General features: G+C 45.9%; 1 protein-coding gene across 11 annotated transcripts in view; it reads right to left on the reverse strand.

Moving 5' to 3' along the window:
* The window catches only part of TLN2 (talin 2), a 386133-nt gene that overhangs the window by 24036 nt on the left and 343997 nt on the right, over positions 1 to 18100 (reverse strand). For all 11 annotated transcript variants that reach the window (XM_039865415.1, XM_039865406.1, XM_039865408.1 and 8 more), the window contains 6 exons: positions 16191 to 16357; positions 15099 to 15282; positions 13095 to 13220; positions 12777 to 12893; positions 10363 to 10548; positions 6360 to 6467 (listed from right to left, as the gene is read on the reverse strand). In XM_039865415.1, coding sequence (XP_039721349.1) covers positions 6360 to 6467; positions 10363 to 10548; positions 12777 to 12893; positions 13095 to 13220; positions 15099 to 15282; positions 16191 to 16357 — 888 coding nt within the window. The remainder of the gene's footprint in view (positions 1 to 6359; positions 6468 to 10362; positions 10549 to 12776; positions 12894 to 13094; positions 13221 to 15098; positions 15283 to 16190; positions 16358 to 18100) is intronic.

Raw genomic sequence — 18100 nt, forward strand, 5'->3', positions numbered from 1 at the left:
GAAGGCAACCAGGTACATAAAAAGATACTCAATATAAATTAAAACCACAATGAGATACCGTAACATACTCATTAGAATGCCTAAATTAAAAAGACTGAGCATTCCAAGTATTGCCAAGGATGTGTAGCAAACTCTCACACACTGCTGGTGGAAAGGTAAAATAGTACAACCACTTTAAAAGGGTTTGGTAATTTCCTAAAAAGTTAAAAAATTATCTACCCTATGATATAAATATTCCACTTCAGGGTATTTATCCAATAGAAATGAATATGTACAGGCACAAAGACTTGTATATTGTTAAGAAAAAGAAACAACTGGCCCAAGGTGGAGTTGCTTGCCCCCAGGACAGAAAACCAAGACTTACTTGCAGCTTCAGTTCCTCCCAGGAATATGACCTTAAACTAATAAATTTGCAATCTCCTAATAAGATCTCTGATGCCTTTCCTTAAAGAAAGGTGCCCTAGCCTAAAACACTCTTTTCTTTTGCTAATAACTTTCTGGTCCCGCCCAATTTGTGCCTATAAAAACCTTCCATTCTGTACAACTTTTCTCAGAGCTCCCTTCTGTTTGCTAGATGGGATGCTACCTGATTCATGAATTGTTCAATAAAGCCAATTAGATCTTCAAATTTACTCAGTTGAATTTTTGTTCCTTAACAATGTAGAATGTTCCTAGCTTTATTTGTAATAATCAAGACCTAGAAACAATCCAAAAGCCAATCAACAGATGAATAAGCACGTTATGGCACAGCCGTATAATGGAATACTATTTAGAAATGAAAGGTAGCAAATTATTGATACACACGACACGGACAGAATGGAAAATACTGATGCTGAGTGAAAGAAGCAAGACAAAAAGGAGCACATGCTATATATGATTCCATTTACATAAAAATCTAGAAAACACAAACAAATCAATAATAATAAAAGGCAGATTAGTACCTGGAAATTTTGAGGAATGATGGATATATTCATTATTTGATTGTGGTGATGCTTTCACAGATGGATTCATATGTCAATACTCAAATTGTACACTTTAAATATGTTTCTTGCATATTAGTTATGACTAAAGCTGGAAAAATAAAGTTAAGAATATGGTGGGGGAGACTCATATCACCAAAGTGGAGTGGTGAAAGACTTCTGTCTTTAAAAGAGTCTAGATGGAGAAGGAGAACCACTCTGTAAACACTGATTTCCCAAGAAAAGGAACAGTCCTATGATAAAGTACCCTGTTTAGATAAGGCAGGAAGAAAGGTGTTCTATTTTTATTCTATTAAGTCAATATGATTTCTAACAGCAGGCAACGGACAGAATCAAGTTAAAGTTCTGCTAGTGGAAGCAAGAACAATTTTAGCCCTGTCAAAGATCTCATATTGGGGTTTTGTAGCAATATTGAACTGTGACAGCTATAGGGGCAAAGCAGCGGCCTCTTGCCTTGTAATACAAATCCACGACGAAACAGCAAATGCAGGAGGCCAACACTGCCCCAAACGGCCATGTCTAAAGCTTCATAAAGCAGTAACCAGAGCAGCAAGGAGATAACTCTGCTCAAATGAGATCTCATTATTTGTCGATTACTAACTAGATCCTCCTTGACATAGAAGAGGAAGAATTCCAACAAAGCTCTCTTAATTTAATTGAAGTACACGGAAAATCTGTGGGCTGCCTTTAAAGCTGACACTGGAACAATAAAAAGTGCAGAACCCATGAAGATTCAGATAGACAGAATCAAACCTCTCCCCAAACTACCACAATATACTTTAAAGCCTGAGGCCATACAAGGGCTCACACCCATAGTAGAGACCTAAGTGCCAGGGGCTAATTATTACCTGTACCAGTCCCTGCGACACACTGATCATATAATAGAGGTGGATGGTGATTTGTCCAGGATGTAAGAGCTATTGAAAGCTGTTAAGAAGAGTTATTCCTCGTTTCCTAGTTGTTCCAAATCTGAACAGTGTCACAAGTTCCACCAGACTCAAAATGGTTCACCATTGTAGACCTTTGTTCAGCACTTTTCAGCACTCCTGTAGACATCAACAGCTAATATCAATTTGCCTTTATGTGGAAAAAGTGACATTGTACCTGGACGGTCATGCCTCAAGGGTTCAGAGGCCCCTCCTTATTTCTCCCAAGTGTTTCACCAAGATTTAAACATCCTGCTGTTCCCTGGGAAACTGACACTTTTACAATATGTAGATGACCTCTTGCCGTGCTCAGCTACCGAAGAGATGTCCAGAAAAGATTCTGTTTATTTGCTACAAATGTTAGCTGAAAAGGGACGCAATGTCTCTAAGGAAAAATTACAATGATTTTTAGACACTGTTCATTACGTAGGTCATGACCAAAACCCAGAAGGAATTTACCTGTCTTCAAAAGGAATTAAGCTAAGCCAGGAATTTCCTATATCCACGACTAAGCAACAGCTTTCTACTCATAACTAGTTACTGCAGACTATGGATTCCTAATTTTTCTCTATTACGTCCCCACTCTATGAATTTACTAAAGTTTCAGTCCCTGAACCCCCTTTTTAGGAAGATAAACATGAGCAGGCTTATATAAGACTGAAACAAGCACTGCAAAAACTGCCTGCCCTAGGCTACCTAACTATCTAAAACCTTTTACTTTATTTGTGCATGAAAGGAATAATCAAGTCCTGGGAATGTTTTCCCAAGAACACAGTAATAACCAAAGGCCTTCTGTCTATTATAGCACGGACAACTTGATTCAGGTGCTCCGCCCATCTCAGCTGTCTTAAGGCTATGCCAGCAGAGGCAGAGTTAGTGGAAGCAGAGTTAATCTGGAAGATGAGATCTGGGAAATGATGTTTATTTGCAAACTCTAATGCTTCCCAAAGTCATCTTAATTCTGAATTGACTCAACATTTCTCTGCAAGCAAACTAACTTCCTTCGAGATCCTTCTGCTTTCACCACCTAATCCACATTTTAAAAACTGTAATGTCCTTAACCCTGCTACGTTACAATTTCTGACAAAGCGAGCACCATGTCTGTAAGATAAAAACATCCCATTTTGCGACACTGCATCTTGATTTATGAGGTACGTCTTTAACTAATCCTGACCTAATCTTGTTTGTTGATGGGTCATAACTGTAGAAATGAAAAAGGGAATTTTTAAGCTGGTTATCCTATTACAACCCAATATGACTTACTCAAAAGAGAAATCTTACATAAGTGAAATTAGCCCAACAGAGCTCCGTGCCCTTTCCCAAGAATGCCAGTTATCGGAAGCTCAAGTTGCAAATATTTATACTGATAGCTGGTATACCTTTGGGGTCGTCATGATTTGGGGATGTTATGGAAATTAAGGGGTGTTCTTATGTCCTCTGGGATCCCAGTAAAAAATGAACAAGTAAACAACTTTCTTACTGCTCTTCTTTTACCTTCTCAAATTGCCATCATCAAAAGAAGCTCAGCTCAAAGGACTGAATCACGAGTATTAGGGAAATGCCTGGCTGACTTTCATGCAAAGGCAGCAGCGACAGAATCTGTAAAGATTGTGGCTCATGTGGATGAAATCTATTCTATTTCTGCAAAAAATGATCCCTTATTGCTTAACTTTTGCCATCCTGCTATCTTTAACATGGCAACAGTCCGCTCCTGAATCAGAGAAATTAAGATGGGTAAACACTGGTTATAAATTAAACAAATGGTCAAATCTATGCGAAACCCAAGATGGCCACTTGGTTCTTTCATGCTCCCTGGCAAACCCCATTTTTTGGTTTTTGCATTTCTTCACCCACTATGGGGCATTTAAGATGACTCGAATTCTGAATAAACGCTGGTAGGAAGACTTACATAAAATTGCAAAAACAGCCTACCAGCAATGTCTGACCTGCCAGGTTCATAATCTTGGAAAAACTATTTTTGTCCCCAGAAGCCTCAGACTTCCCTCTAGACCATTTGAACAACTTCAACTGGACTTCTTTCAACTTAGTACGAGTTATCAATATATTCTTGATATTTTCTGTATGTTTCCTGGATGGGTTGAAGCCTCTCCCTGCTACAAGGCTGACGCCCTCACAGTGGCAAAGGACTATTAGGAAATGTGTTTCCCACTTGGGGTATACCTTCCACAACCTCCGGTGATCCAGGCACCCACTCGATTGGGAAAATTATGTGAACCTTGATGAAAATCTTACAAACTTCTTGGAATTATCACTGTCCCTATCACTGCATCATCAGGCAAGGTCAAGAGGATTAATGGAATCCTCAAACTTAAACACTCTAAATTTGCTGAACCCCTCTGGGAAACATAAGGTAACTCCACACGAGACTGTCATGGGTAGACCAATGTCCAATTGGTATAAAATCTGCTGATCCCTTGTTGTCTCATTTTAGTATGACCATCTATTGTAGGTCTTTAATATCTTATGCTCAAGCCTATCACCAACAGTTTAAAGACACTTCCCTGGATCCCAATTCAAAAGATCCTGTTTGGAGCCTTGTGACTGGATATTCTGGAAGTGTCATCATCAAAGGAAGGCAGCCCCTGAGCCCCGATGAAAGAGACTTTACAAAGTACTCCTCACTACTGACACTGCTGCAAAACTAGAAGGTATTGAGCCTTGGATACACATCTCACAGTCAAAGAAGCTTCCACCTGACATCTATCTGGTCCTGTGCAGACGCTAGAGACCTATGAATTAAACCGACGAGGAAGAGAAGTAGCTGACATAAACACATACTTCTTCTACCTAATACACCAGATCAAGACTTCATACTTTAACTAAACATGAAATCCTTTCTTTTTTTCTCTTTCCTTGGCAAACCCCATTTTCAGTTTTGCCATCATCTATATCTTCCAGGCCATTGCTAAAGGTGGTAACCATTCAGACTTGGTATTTGTCATCAGAAACTCTGATCTTTCCATTGACAATGCCACCTTAATGAAAGTGGTTTACGTCCCACAGGATTTTTGTCTGTGGTGGTGATCATTCTCCTAGATTGCTGGTGCATAACGAGGTAATACCTCTTAGGTTATCTGCCAGCGTCCCTAACTGTCCATCAACTGAGGCACTTCATTGGTCAATTCCCCTAAACTTACATTGTCAAAAGGACCTACCAGAAGACTTTTTGTGACTCAGGATTTACCTCCTTTGGCAGGTCCCGACTTTCCTCAGTTAGGAATAAATATAAATAAGGCTCTGATCAGGAATCTCTCCTAAGCTCTAGAAAATACTGCAGAATCCACTGTTAAAGCAATAGCTGCCCAACAAAAATCCTTAGATTGTCTGCTCAAGGTGGTTCTCGACATTAGCCTAACCCTTGATTATCTTTTAGGTGAGCAAGGAGGTGTCTGTGCTGTGGCCAACACCACCAGCTGCACCTGGATTAACACTGCAGGAAGCTGAAACTCAGTTACATAGGATCACTGAACAAACCACTTGGCTTAAAAAGATGAATCCCTCAACAGTCTTTGACTTGATTTTGATGGGTTTGGTTCCTGGGGACCACGGCTCCAAAGAGCACTCCAAACATCAGAAATTATCCTGTTAATAGTTATCATAATCATCTTCCTGGTGCACTGTATTCTCTCAAAAGCTTTAGATGCGTGTTCAAGGCTTCTAACCACCAAGCAAATGATCTACCTAAGACTGGAACATCAGAAAAGGAGTTAAGAGAATGACTGACTTAAAGATTGTGAACCTAAAGCTGTGGCCTATGAGTACCAACAGGGATTAAGGAAAAACATTATGACCTGTGAATATCACACAGAGGATCAGTAAACGCCATGAGAACTATAGACTAGTAGTGAGCGTGGCACTAATGCCTTAAATTTTGATCATATCTCTCAGTCAAGCTGAGAGTCTGATCAAAAGCAGAGCGGGGGGTAACTGTTGAGGAGAAAACCACAGACCCAAAATGGAATCACTTGAGCTAAAGCCCATGACACTGAACCTAGACGATATCTTACATAACTGCAGTTTTGGCCTGTTCCAGGAATGTAATCTTAATTGGTCTGCCTGGAATTTTTTGGTTAGTACCAATGAGGTAATCCATCATGTGGGCCCTCTCCATCTACCCCTCATCCCCAAGAAGCTGAGACAATCTGCCTGTCCCACATGCTTCATCCCTCATTCTGCCCACCCCTTTTCCATGCTAGTCTTGCCTTTTCGGGGCAGCGGGAGAGCTGAGCTCTCCTGGATTCTAACTGCAGCTTCCCCTAGACTATACTATATCTTAGTCCTGGGGCAGAGAGATATGGGAGACTTCTCAGCTCAATCCAGTCCCAGCCCCACACATGGAGCCCGAACAGTGCTATAAGAGGGTTTGTCCCGAGGAAAGGACGGTCTGCACCCATATCTGCTCTTCCCCAGCCCCAGCCCATGCCTTACTCACCACCAAGACGTGCTCGAGAAGGTCCAGGTAGCTGAGGGTGCACTCTGTCCCGTACCGCAAGGCTCTGGCACGCACCTCCTCACTGACATCAGGATGGAAGGATGCTTGCTGCAAAGGAATGTTGACATCTTGAAACAGGAAGAGCCAGCTGCTAAGTGGACCTGGGGGTGAGGAAGAGTCACCAGCCTAGCTAGCAGTGCTATGCAGCTCTGGACCCTTGATTCTGGAACTCCCTCTGCTTTAATTCAGTGACCTCTGACTCCTTGGATAGAGGAGGTGGTCCTTTGTACCTTCCCCATATCTCCACAGCAAGCTCTCTGCAAGTTTGTGTCTTGATATTTTTACTGCCCTGGGGCCAGACAAAATCAAATGAATCTGGTCCCTCTTTCCTTTTTATCCTCTCTGTCTCCCCTCTTCCCTTTCCCACCTTTTACTGACATGTAAGAAATTCCACATGCACTGAGAAGTCCAGGAAAGATCATGATGAGGGCTTATCGCAGGGGACATGCTCTCCCAGTGTTAGCCTGCCTCTCCTCAGCAATGTGAGGAGTCCCGAAGACCCCTCTAGTTCAGATGTTAATCACGCCCAGGTCCTCACTCCATGGCCTGATCACGCTGTGGTCACAACTTGTTGGTCTCCCAACCAGGGACCTCTGGCTCCTGGGAAGCTTCAGGCAACAAACTCCCCAGGACCCTCAGAGGCGCCTTACATTACACACCTCCAGATAAGCAAACGAGGACCTATGAACTATAGCATCTTGAACTATTTTTCTTGCCCTTGTGACCTGCCAAGTTGAGTCACTCACCGTAGATCATTTCAGATGGCACACCCATTCACGGAGTTGCTACATTAACTACAGGATGCCCAGTTTAATTTGAATTTTGGGTAAATGACAAAAAATTTTAGCATAAGTATGGGACACCCTATGTTTTATTTGCTAAATCCGGCAACCCTACCCACTTAGCCTTTCTTCCTTGTACAGCTTCACTCTGGAAAGAACTCAAGGGGGCTGCAAGAATATATAGAAAACTGCAAAGAAATCACCAAGCAGGGCACACACGAATCACACATTAGGATAAAAGGTCAAGACAGAAGGGGAATAGTGACCAGACTTCACATTTCTTCCACTTAAGCCCCTTTCCCTAGGATTGGGGAGTGCTGTTGGGAACTGTGGGCTCTCCCCTTACCTGACACCACCCACTCCACAAATCCCCCTGAAGGAGTGGGGCTAACTCCAGTGGTCAGCATTTATGAGTAAATTTATGAGTTTTATTCCTCTGAGCTCTGATAAGCCTCAGAGGTAGGCACCATGGCCTGCTCTTAACCATTGCTTAACAGTGGTAAAAGCCATGCTCTTCACCACCACTACAATGGATTTATCCTTATCCCATTGTGTCTACAAGTGTGAGGACAAAGCTCCACATCAGATCTGATGAGACTCTACTGGAGGAAGACACAGGCTCTGACGGTACTCAATGTCACCTCTAGTAGGTAACGGGCAAGGCCCTCATTTAGACCTGTGTGGTAGCTACGGATGAGGTTCTCTTGCCCACCGCTGGTGGCTCTGTAACTTGGTAGAACCTTTTGAGAGAGCAATCTGGCAATAATTAAAATGTCATATCATTTCACCCACAAATTCTGCTTTTATGAGTCATGCCTAAGGAAATAATCCAGAGCATAGAAAAAACAGATATGTCCAAAGATGTCCCTCGCAGTAAAATGTATGATTAAGAAAAAGAAAATCCAGACAACCTGAATATCTGATAGCAAGGGAAAGATTACTAACAAAGTATTTTGTGGTCATTAAAGAGTCAGTTATAATGACTCATAGTAACATAGAAACAGTCATCTAATGTTAACTATAAAATTGTGTCTAATGTAAACATATGCATATGAAAGGTGAGACCAAAAAGAAACAAATTAGAATTAATTTAGGGTGTAGGGAAGTCCTGTCTCCACCTGAAAATTAGTGTAATCCTTCCTTTCTGATCAAATAAACCAGTCTGTAACCTACTGCATATCCATTTTGTCCTGGCTATCCCTCTCGACCACATATAGCATCTTGGGCCTCTGCTTGGCATATAAGGGTTCCTTCTTGATTCACCATTCAACATCCCTGATATTCTACATATTCTTTATTGCATGCACCTCACTTCTGTTCTGTAAAAAGGTGTAAATACAGGAGAGCAAAGGAAATGTAAATATCGATCAGTCTGCTAAATATCCTAATGGGAGTCTCAGGGCTCAGCAATGACACTTGTCACCAAGTCTAGCTTTGGTGTATAAAGCTCTGGCTGTTATTTTGTCCTGCAAAATCAGGAAGGCCTGATCCAGGGGTGTGAAAACAGGGAGGAACTGAGGCTGGCCAATGGCACCTGTCCTTTAAAATCCTTAACCTCTTCCCCTGCAAACAGGGGAATATGTGTTAAGGAAGAGACTTGAAAATCTGAGCTGCCTGCCATTTATTTTTATCTTAATCATTTTCTTCCTATTTAATTTCTACTTTTCATTTCAGGTCTATAACATGGGGACAATGTGCCTGTCACTCATCAACCACAGTGACCTTGAGCAGTATGGCTGGGAGGCCATGGATGGCAGCAGAAACAGACAGTGAACTCAGAAGACCTAGTTTCAGTTCTGGTCCTGAAAGTAAATAGCCGTGTGACTTTGGCTATGCCACTTGATCTCTCCAAAGCTGTTTAATCATCCATCAGATTAGAATAATTCATCTTGCTCTTCCCATCTGGGATCAAATGAGAACATACATGACAACCCTTCCAAAACTATGAGGTATCCTGCATATACACAATGATGGCATTTGGGCCACATCTTGCTAGGCAAGTACTATTCTTGGACTGTAACCCTTTGGGAGTTATCACTTCTGGCAGGCAGATTCCATTAAGCACATCAAAAGGGCAATACTTGTGGCCTCAGGAGAGAGTCTAAACAACCTGTTTCAGAACACAAAGTCTCTAATGAAAGTGGCCCTACCCACTTTGCCACCCTCTTCTCTCCACCCTCCCTGCACCCCTCTACTACACCCAGGAGACCAGTAAATAGTGCTGTTTCCCATACCAGGCCTTTGCACACCCATTCTTTCGTCCTGGCCACCTCTCCCTGCCCTGTAGCCAGTTACCTCAAACCTATCGTACTCCTCTAAGGAACCCCTGAAAAGCCATCAGTTGAACCTTGCACCAGCTGCCCCTGGAATGCACTTCTCCACAGAGTGTGGTCCTATTCCCTCAGATCCCAAGCTGCGCTAGCTGCAACGGCCAGCTTTCAACTTCTGCGGTTCATCCCCACCTGCTCACCATGGCAGCAGGATCATAAATCAATCACTGAGCAGATGTCAAAGTGCTTGGGGCAAGGCTTTCCCTAGAAGGGTCAAAGTCTGGGGATGCTCAATGCATAGAGGGGATAAAAGGCTCTTATGGCTCATTTTCTTAACAGAAAAAAAATAAAGTGCAGGTGGTAAAGCTCAGGTCTCCCAGCTCCCTCACCACACATCTACCCAAGCATCAGAAGAGTTTCTTCAAAACGTCTGGCACAGAGAGCGAAAAGTCAGTTACCCAACGTTCTTTCTCAACCAATTATGGCAACATCCCTTTTAGCACAGAATGGACAACCTATGGAGCAGGAAAGGGTATGAACAGATGAGGGATGTAGTTTTCACTTGGAGAGCCTGGGACAAAATGCCATAGTCCCTCTTCACTGCTCAGAGTGGTCAGTGCCACACTCTCCATAAGAAGGAATTCTACTTACTGATAAAGAAGTAGAAGGAAAAGTGAGAGGGCAAAGTCAGCAGGGCAACTCCACTCCCTCTCAAACACAGAACTACCCCATGGAGTCCTTTCCCGTGGACTGATGTACACACGCCTTCAGCACACACTTTATTATACAGTGTAAGGTACTGAGCTGCTCCTGTCTACAAACCCAGACTAAACTAAACTCAATCATGACAGAGACCTCTGTGTCCATCCAAAACAACGCCATAGCCTTTACCTTGCAAGCCGTCAACATATCAGACACGGCTTTCCGGCTCAGATTGGCTGTGGCGATAACATCTTCCTGTCTGCAAGAGTTCCCAGCTGCTACTGCTTTGGCTGTTGCCATGGTGATGCCTTTCGTCATCCTTATCGATTCTTCAGGTGATGATGTCTTTTCAGGTACTTCTTTTGACTGGAACACCTAGAAGTTAGAAATAGAAGAGGTTGGGGAAAAAAAAGTAATGACAAAAACAATTTATTCTTCTCTGACCAGGCTGCAGCTCAGTATCTGAAAACCAAACTGGCAACAGGAAGAAACTGTCAAATGGCAGGAAATGAGAAATTTAAGTACAGTAATGTCATTCTTGTTTCAAGATTCTAGCATGGATAAGTCTTGCACATCTATACTCAGCATTCATGGGAACAGCGTGGTGAGAGAGGCATATGTATAGCATTTACCCATTTGTCTGCAGAAATGGATACTCAATATTTGTAAATCATCCATCCCAGGGTGGTTCTGTGGCTTCTTGTTCTCTTGCCCCATCCCTAATGGAGCTTCATCAGTTCCCAGAAACTCTGCATTCCCGATGCTGGTTCCAGGGCAGGACGGACCTGGATAAACCACTCTGGGCTCACCTCTCTCTTTAAAGGGGTGTGGGGCTGGGGGAAATGAAGCAAGCATTCGGTTTCTTCTATTCTTAGCCTGTCTTACAAATATAACTGCATAATTGTGTGGAGGCGTTCATGTGGAGTGTACCACAGTGACACTGTGAATTATTTAACACACACACACACACACACACACACACACACACACACACCTTTTAGAGAAGCTGAAATAAATTAAGCATGGTAAGTGAATGTCCCACTTCAAAGTTCTACCTGTTAAGCCAGCCGTATATGCTTCAAGCCCAATCTGTCTTGCCTGTCTAGCATGAGTGACTGGTGCCCTGGTTGAGTGCTGAATGTGGCAACGACTCCCAAACCAGTTGGGGCTGCTCTGTGTTCAGCCCTAGGCAGCCATGTTTCAGCAGAGAAGCCTTTCCTGAGGCAGATAGGAGGACCCAGCCAGCATCCCTGCCATGTGTCAACTAGTGTCAAACATCGCTATTCCCCTAAAAAGGGGCAGCTGCAATTAAGTAGCCCAGGACTCCAAATCCCAGCCCCATCCCTGAATGCTGCAGTGGAATGAAGGCCACGTGCACAGAGCCTTCCACACTGATGTGGTCCTTGTGGTTCATGCTCTTTTGGAAACATCTTATGTCCATGGAAACACATAATCTGGATTACTTCTAAATCACGTGGTGTATGTAGATGGACCACGTATCTGCAATTTCTAAGGAAAACTCCAAATTTCAAACCTTCTCTTCCATTGCCACCATTAGGCCCACCCACACCTGTCAGAACATGTGCCCAGACTTTGGTAGGAGACCTCTAGCCTGTGTGGCAGGTGAGTGCCGAGCAGCAGTGCTTGAGGACACCACCTATATTTCTTAGTTTCTCCTCTGCGGGAGAATTAAGCACAACATCAAGCAAGGCTGGATTCGTTAAAAACAGGAGAAGAGAACACAAGGCTCCATCACCGAAACCCAACAGGACTGCTCATTTCCACTGCTCAGCCTCAGGGCTTTGTGGCCTTCTAAAGATGACCCTCTAAAGATGATGACCCTCTAAAGATGCATAACAACTGGCAGCAAAGGCCAGTCTTTTACTCAGCCCTCCAAAAAGAAGGTGAGTCTGTAATTAGGCCTCCTCTTGGAAAGAAATCTCAGTTTGAAACCACTCATTTTCGGCATATTTCTATTTCAGGAATTAGGATGAGTCAATCCACAATTGTCATGGGATCAAAAAACAGTAGCACCAAAATGCCCTCTCTCTACAGCACTGGAACAGGGCAAAAAAGAACACATGGTGACTCCTCTGAGATCAGACACCTCAAACAGAAGGGAGCTGGATTTTAAAGGGGATGTGAAGGCATCAAGGTTTTTCCAATGGTGAATCTCAGACTCAAAATCCACACAAGTGCAGCAGTGTGAAGTGGTGCCGATAGCAATGAAAACCAAGAGGGCTGTGCGCGGTCACACACTGTACACATGATTGAAGCTCAGGGTGAACACAATAGCCATACTGACTTTTTCCTTTGCCAAGGATCTTCTGCAATGCTTTGGTTTCATGCCGCAATTTTACTGGAATTAAACCCGAATAGTCCTAAGTGATACATTTCAATTGATTCCTTAATTACAATTACAAATCGATCCTGACCAAACTCTGGGGTGGTCAGTTACACGTGAGATCTCAGGCAGGCAGGTGAGTGGGCCTCCCTTGTTCAGGTGCTCCGGGTAAAACCTCTTTATGCTAACAATCTCATGGAAGCCTGGGGGTCAGCTGTTGGACATGGGTGCCCAAGGGAGGTGACTCCTGGCTCCTTACCGTGAGCTCCTGCTTCATGTACTCGATTGTGGCCTCGAGCGCCCGTGTGCCCCGGGTGGCCTCATCTTCCACTGCCTTCACAGTCTTGAGGAGGGAGGTGACATTGGTCACCATCACCTGCACAGGCAGAAAGGCCAAGAGAAAACATGCACTGAGATTTACCCCCTTCTCCTTTAGTTCCAGATGTAATGCCATGAGTAAAAACACCTTTAAATGAGAAAGGAGCTCAGATGTGCATTCTGTCAATATTTTCGTGTGTGCTTCTCTCTCTCCAGCACTCTCCCGGCATGCTCACCCCTAGTTGGGGCTCCACACTACCTTGGCAGCCCCCTTGAGCTGGTACATGGAGGGGTCATCAGCGGGCTTGCTGGCAGCTCCCTTGGTAGCACCAATGAGATCTGAAAGGGCCTTGGCCACGTCTTTGATGGCGTTGATCAACACCACCTGAAAGAGAACATGGAGCCCAGGTGAGTGGGCCCCAAGGGTCACCTACTGGCCTCATAAGAACATACGGCCCATGGGCAGGCTGGGGGCGCCTGGGTCTCTCAGTCAGCAGCTCTCATCCTGCAGCTCCGAGACTCAGGGAGTGTGGGTTCCCACTGATGCATTTTGAAGTTTTTCCTTCCTCCGTGGGGACAACAGCAGCACTGTAGGCAGAGATTTCTGTGAAGACTTTGACCTGCGGAGGGTAGCCAATCTGAGCTCTTATATCATCAAAGAGAAATCCAGCGGGAGCACTGAGTCACCTCACTGAGCTCTGCTCCACCAGGGGATGTCAGGAAGGGGAGGTCACGGCCATATGGGAGCAAAGCTGGAGTTCTTACGTTAACCAGAATGGTAGCTGTGATAGACCGAGGCACTGAATGGCAGCGGGGCTTTCTATCCAATTTTGTCCAAATGGGACAAGTAGACTAGTTTACAGAGTATAGTTTCAGCAGCAAAAACAAGTGTTTACCATCTGATGGTGCTGGGATAGAGAGAACAGAGGAATTTTCAAGTTTTGCACTAGGGAATGGGTAGAATCCGTTATTCATGGCCCTGGTTGGCTGTTAGTTCAACAGCTGAACATAAATTTGTGGGGCACCTATGTTCTGGGAGCTGGGTTGGGCACTTAGGTTTCAAAGATTACTAAGCCATGGTTACTATCCTTGAAGAGTTAACCGTCTAGGTCAGGGGACCAAAGAAAAGGCAGATAACTTCAATGAAACTGCCGAATTGGAAGCAGAGTATAGGAGTATGGAGTCCTTCCCTGCTCCAGACTTTTCAAGTAGGGTGTCTGTGGGTGCCGGCCTCATTTCTTCATCCTCACCAAGCTGCCCTGCCTCTCCAAACAGCCCTGTTTGGGGTCACCACTGCTCTCCACGGCACTTGGGCCAGTGGCCAGCTCTCTGACCTTCATCTTTCTTGACTTTTCAGCCATCTCTGGTGGGTTAAAACAGGGGTCTCCGACTCCTGCCCTGGGCTGCAGACCGATACTGGTCCGTGGCCTGTTAGGAATGAGGCCGCACAGCAGGAGGTGAGTGGGGGGCCGGCACTAGCATCACCACCTCGGCTCCACCTCAGATCATCAGGTATTAGATTCTCATAGGAGCACCGGTCCCTGGTGCCATAAAGGCTGGGGATTGCTCGGTTAAAAGACTCCCTCCTAGAGGTCCCCTGGCTTTCTTCCTACCAGCTGCACCTGCTTCTCAATCACTTTAGGCATCTCCCTCTTGAAATGCTCTTAAATAGTGGATTCCTCAGGGCTCTGCCTTGAACCATGCCCCTTCTCTGACTCCACACTTTTCCTCTCTTGTGGTCACAGCTGCGGTCTGTATGGCAACATCCCCGCACCTGAGTAGGCTTATGCCCACTCACGAGTTGTACCTACGTGTTTCTTTGCCACTTCTCGTTTAGCATCTTCCAACCTGAACTCAGCTTTATCTCCCTGCCCAAGCCGGCTCCCCCTCCAGGGAGCTCTAGCTTCCTGTGTTGAGCCACCCTCATTTCACTGACAGAGCCTGAAGAGTGGAGCTGCCCTTGCCTCCTTCCTCTCCCTTGTCTCCAAATGGTCCCTGTGTTCAATCTTTCGCTATGCCAGGCTGAGTCTTCCTTACAGACTTCTCTCAAACCTGCTGGCTTGTCTCCCATCCCCGTGGCCACCATTATGGTCCCTGCCACTATTTGGCCTGGATAACAGCCTCCTACCAGTCCCCAAACCACGGACACACTCAACGCACACATTGTTTACTTCAAAACTCCTACTTTTCCTTTGGCTTCTTCTGAGGCCTGGCGTACAGTGTTTGTGGAATTACGAGGATCGTTCCCTAGGCACACCCGTACCTGGGTCTCGGGGTCGTCAGAGCCCAGGCTGGCTGCCCCCAGCTTGACCACCTCGGCGAGCTGGGTGATGGTGGCTGCTGAGGACTGAGCTGCCTGGGCCAGCTTGTCTGGAGTGGACGCAGCCCCCGACACCAGCAGTTTTGTGTCTTCCACCAAGGCCTTGGCTGTCTTCAGAATATTCTCCCTGAGGAAGAAGGAGGCCGATGGGAGAGGGAGAAACAAAGGGCAAAGCTTGGTTACTAGTAGTTGGGAGGAAGAGAAACCCCTCATAGGGGGCTTTTGTTAAAGGGCTTTGAAGAGAGGCAATGGATTTCCCCTCTCTTACTGCGGAAACAGAGAGGAGAGGAAAGTCAGCCTAGTATTTACATAGTCAATTACTAGTAAAATTTCAATTAAAGATTCAGATCCACCCATCTGGTCCCCTTCCCCCAGCCCGTAGCCAAATGAGAGGTCAGCTTCTTTCCTGTGGTTCCCATTCTCCCCAAGAATATTTCACAGCTTTAGGGAGCTGTGAGAACACATGAGTCAGGGGACCCTCCCAGCACATCAGAGCCCACATCGGGTTGGGTCCTGGAACAGGTGGCCAGGCACTGGGAAACTCTTCCCAGGCCAGCCCTGGGACTGAAGAGAGAAGACGAGGGTGCTGGTCACGTGATGAGGATATGCGTGGTCCCCAGCATCAAACGGAGACCCTGGCACCGGCCTTCTGAGTGGGGCCTGAAGAGCCAGCCCAGGAGAGACAGCAGGCTTGGAGCCCTGCTCCCCAAAACAGGGAGGAGCTCACTGTGCTTGCTGTGGCTGCTCCCAATCCTGCTGGGGTTGGTGAGCAAATCAGAGACACAGTTCTGCAGCTTGGAAAGTGAAAGATCAAAAGCCATCCTCTGCAGAGGAGGCTAGATGTAGGCTGAGAGAGGCAAAGCTGGAGCACAAATTCCGTGTTGACAGTTGGCAAAAGGGGCTTATTTGGATTATGTGGTTCGCTTTCTGCATTTGAGCATCTTGTTGAAATCAAAACAGATGACCATATTTCTGGTGCCCAGGTGGCATCTCCAAAGTCCAGCCGGACAGCTCCTTTGTTCAGGAGCCCCATACCTGTGGTCTGCGAAGGTCTCGTTGTTCTCTGCATTCAGGGTCCCTGCAGTCGCAAACATGATGGTGGTGTCCAGGTCAGCAATGATCCCGGACACGGCAGTGGCGGCTGTGATACATGCCTGGGTCCCCTTGTTCCCAGCTTGGAGAGCTGACAGCACCAAAGACACCTGTAGGCAGAGAGAGATTGTCAGGGGGAGCGGGGAAGCAGAGGAAATGTAACCCAAATGTGCAAGGACTCTGAAAACAGGAGTTGATGCAGCTTTGGGGTTAACAGCACAGTTTAGGGTCAAGAGCCTCAGTCTGAACACTGGCTTTGTCATTTGCTGGCTACTTGACCTTGGGCAGCAGGTTTCATCTAAGTCTGTTTCCTCGTCTGTAAAGTGGGGCTATTGATTTTTGTCTATCAGGTTGCTGGGAGGACTGACTGCAGGAAAATGTTATGTCTAATGTCTAGTGTGGCACTTGGCGGGAGTGTTTGGTAGGGGGTAAATGCTATTTTAAAATTATTATTAGGTTTCTGAAACCACAAGGTGGGATAAAGGATAAGGCTCCTGTGAAAGGTGTGGCCATTTCTGTCTCCTTTGATCAGGTTTTCTGAAGAGCCCTCTCTGCTAACACTCATCATGCCCTCTCCTGGTGGCCTCTTGATTAGAAATTCTCTGCAGTGGACTCCAGAGGGCCTGGAGTCCAGAGGGGATCACTGTATGTTACCTCTCCACCCCAACACTCCTTTGAGCCATCACCCGCCACCAAATATAACTCCAGTGACCTGAGAGTCAAGCAGGTTGGCTAAGGTGTGTGTTCCGGTGTCTTCCACATCGGAAACCCTACACTGCCACCTGCCATCTCCCTCCAGTGCAACCTCACTGCTCCTGGGGCCTCTCCTAACACAAACGTGACCCCACTCCATCCCTGTGTGCAGTTCTCCCCGGGCTGTGGAGACGAGTTGAACCAGGTTCAACTTCTCTAGCCTCCGACTCCATTCTTGCCAGCTCCTTCCTTCTCCAAACGCCCTGATTCCCCCTACTCCTGGTGGGTCTGCCCTCTGCCTTCAATGCTCCCCCTCTCTCCCTTCTCCAGCCACTGACCTACTCATCCTGCAAGAGCCAGCTCAAAGGCCCCACTGGGATGCCTTCCCCACTTTCCTCTTCCAGAGAGATGACTGGATCACCCAAGGATTCTACCACACTCTATTCCTGCCCTCAGGATGGCCTGTTTCCCACAGGTTATAAATAGCATGCATCTGGCTAGGAGTAATATGAGGCCAGGAACCATCATATTAATCCCAGTGTACGCACACCCACCATCCTTGACTATGGCTGACCCAAAGTAGGGTCTGAAAACATTTCGTGAATGTATTTTTTAAAAACATTCTGACCAGGACAGGGGAGTTGCAGCATCAGTGAGAGGCACAGACTTTGAACGCTTTCTTCCTCCTATGCCGCTCGGATCGTAGAAGAGGCTGTGAACAAAGCCAGGCAAGAGGGGCAGAGAGCCTGTTTCCTGAGCACCCACCATGTCCCAAGACCAGCTCCATAGCAACTATTTCCCAAGTTAAAAGGCACTATGTCCCACCAGGAAAAGATGAGTCAGGCTAGCACAAAGCTGGCCTGGAAATGAGGGATCCAGTTTCTGGAAAGAATACCCAGAGGGCAGGTGACAGAGGCCAAGACAAGTAATCAGAAGTCTGGGAGGGACTTTCTTGGTCAGAGTGAAAGAAAGAATCCAGAAAGTGTCCCCCTACCTCCACTGTGAAAAGTCAGCAGGTGTTTACTGAGCATCTACTAGTCACTAGAGGATGAGGACAAAAAAGTGAACAAAGGGCTCATGGTCGGGGGAGTCACACAGACACAACCAAGACGTGTAAGAAAGCCACCCCAGGTGACGATGGGACTGCAGGAGATTAGAAG

The sequence above is a fragment of the Pteropus medius genome, unplaced genomic scaffold, assembly GCF_902729225.1.
Source record: "Pteropus medius unplaced genomic scaffold, Ma_sr-lr_union100, whole genome shotgun sequence".
In the NCBI taxonomy this organism is placed as follows: domain Eukaryota; kingdom Metazoa; phylum Chordata; class Mammalia; order Chiroptera; family Pteropodidae; genus Pteropus; species Pteropus medius.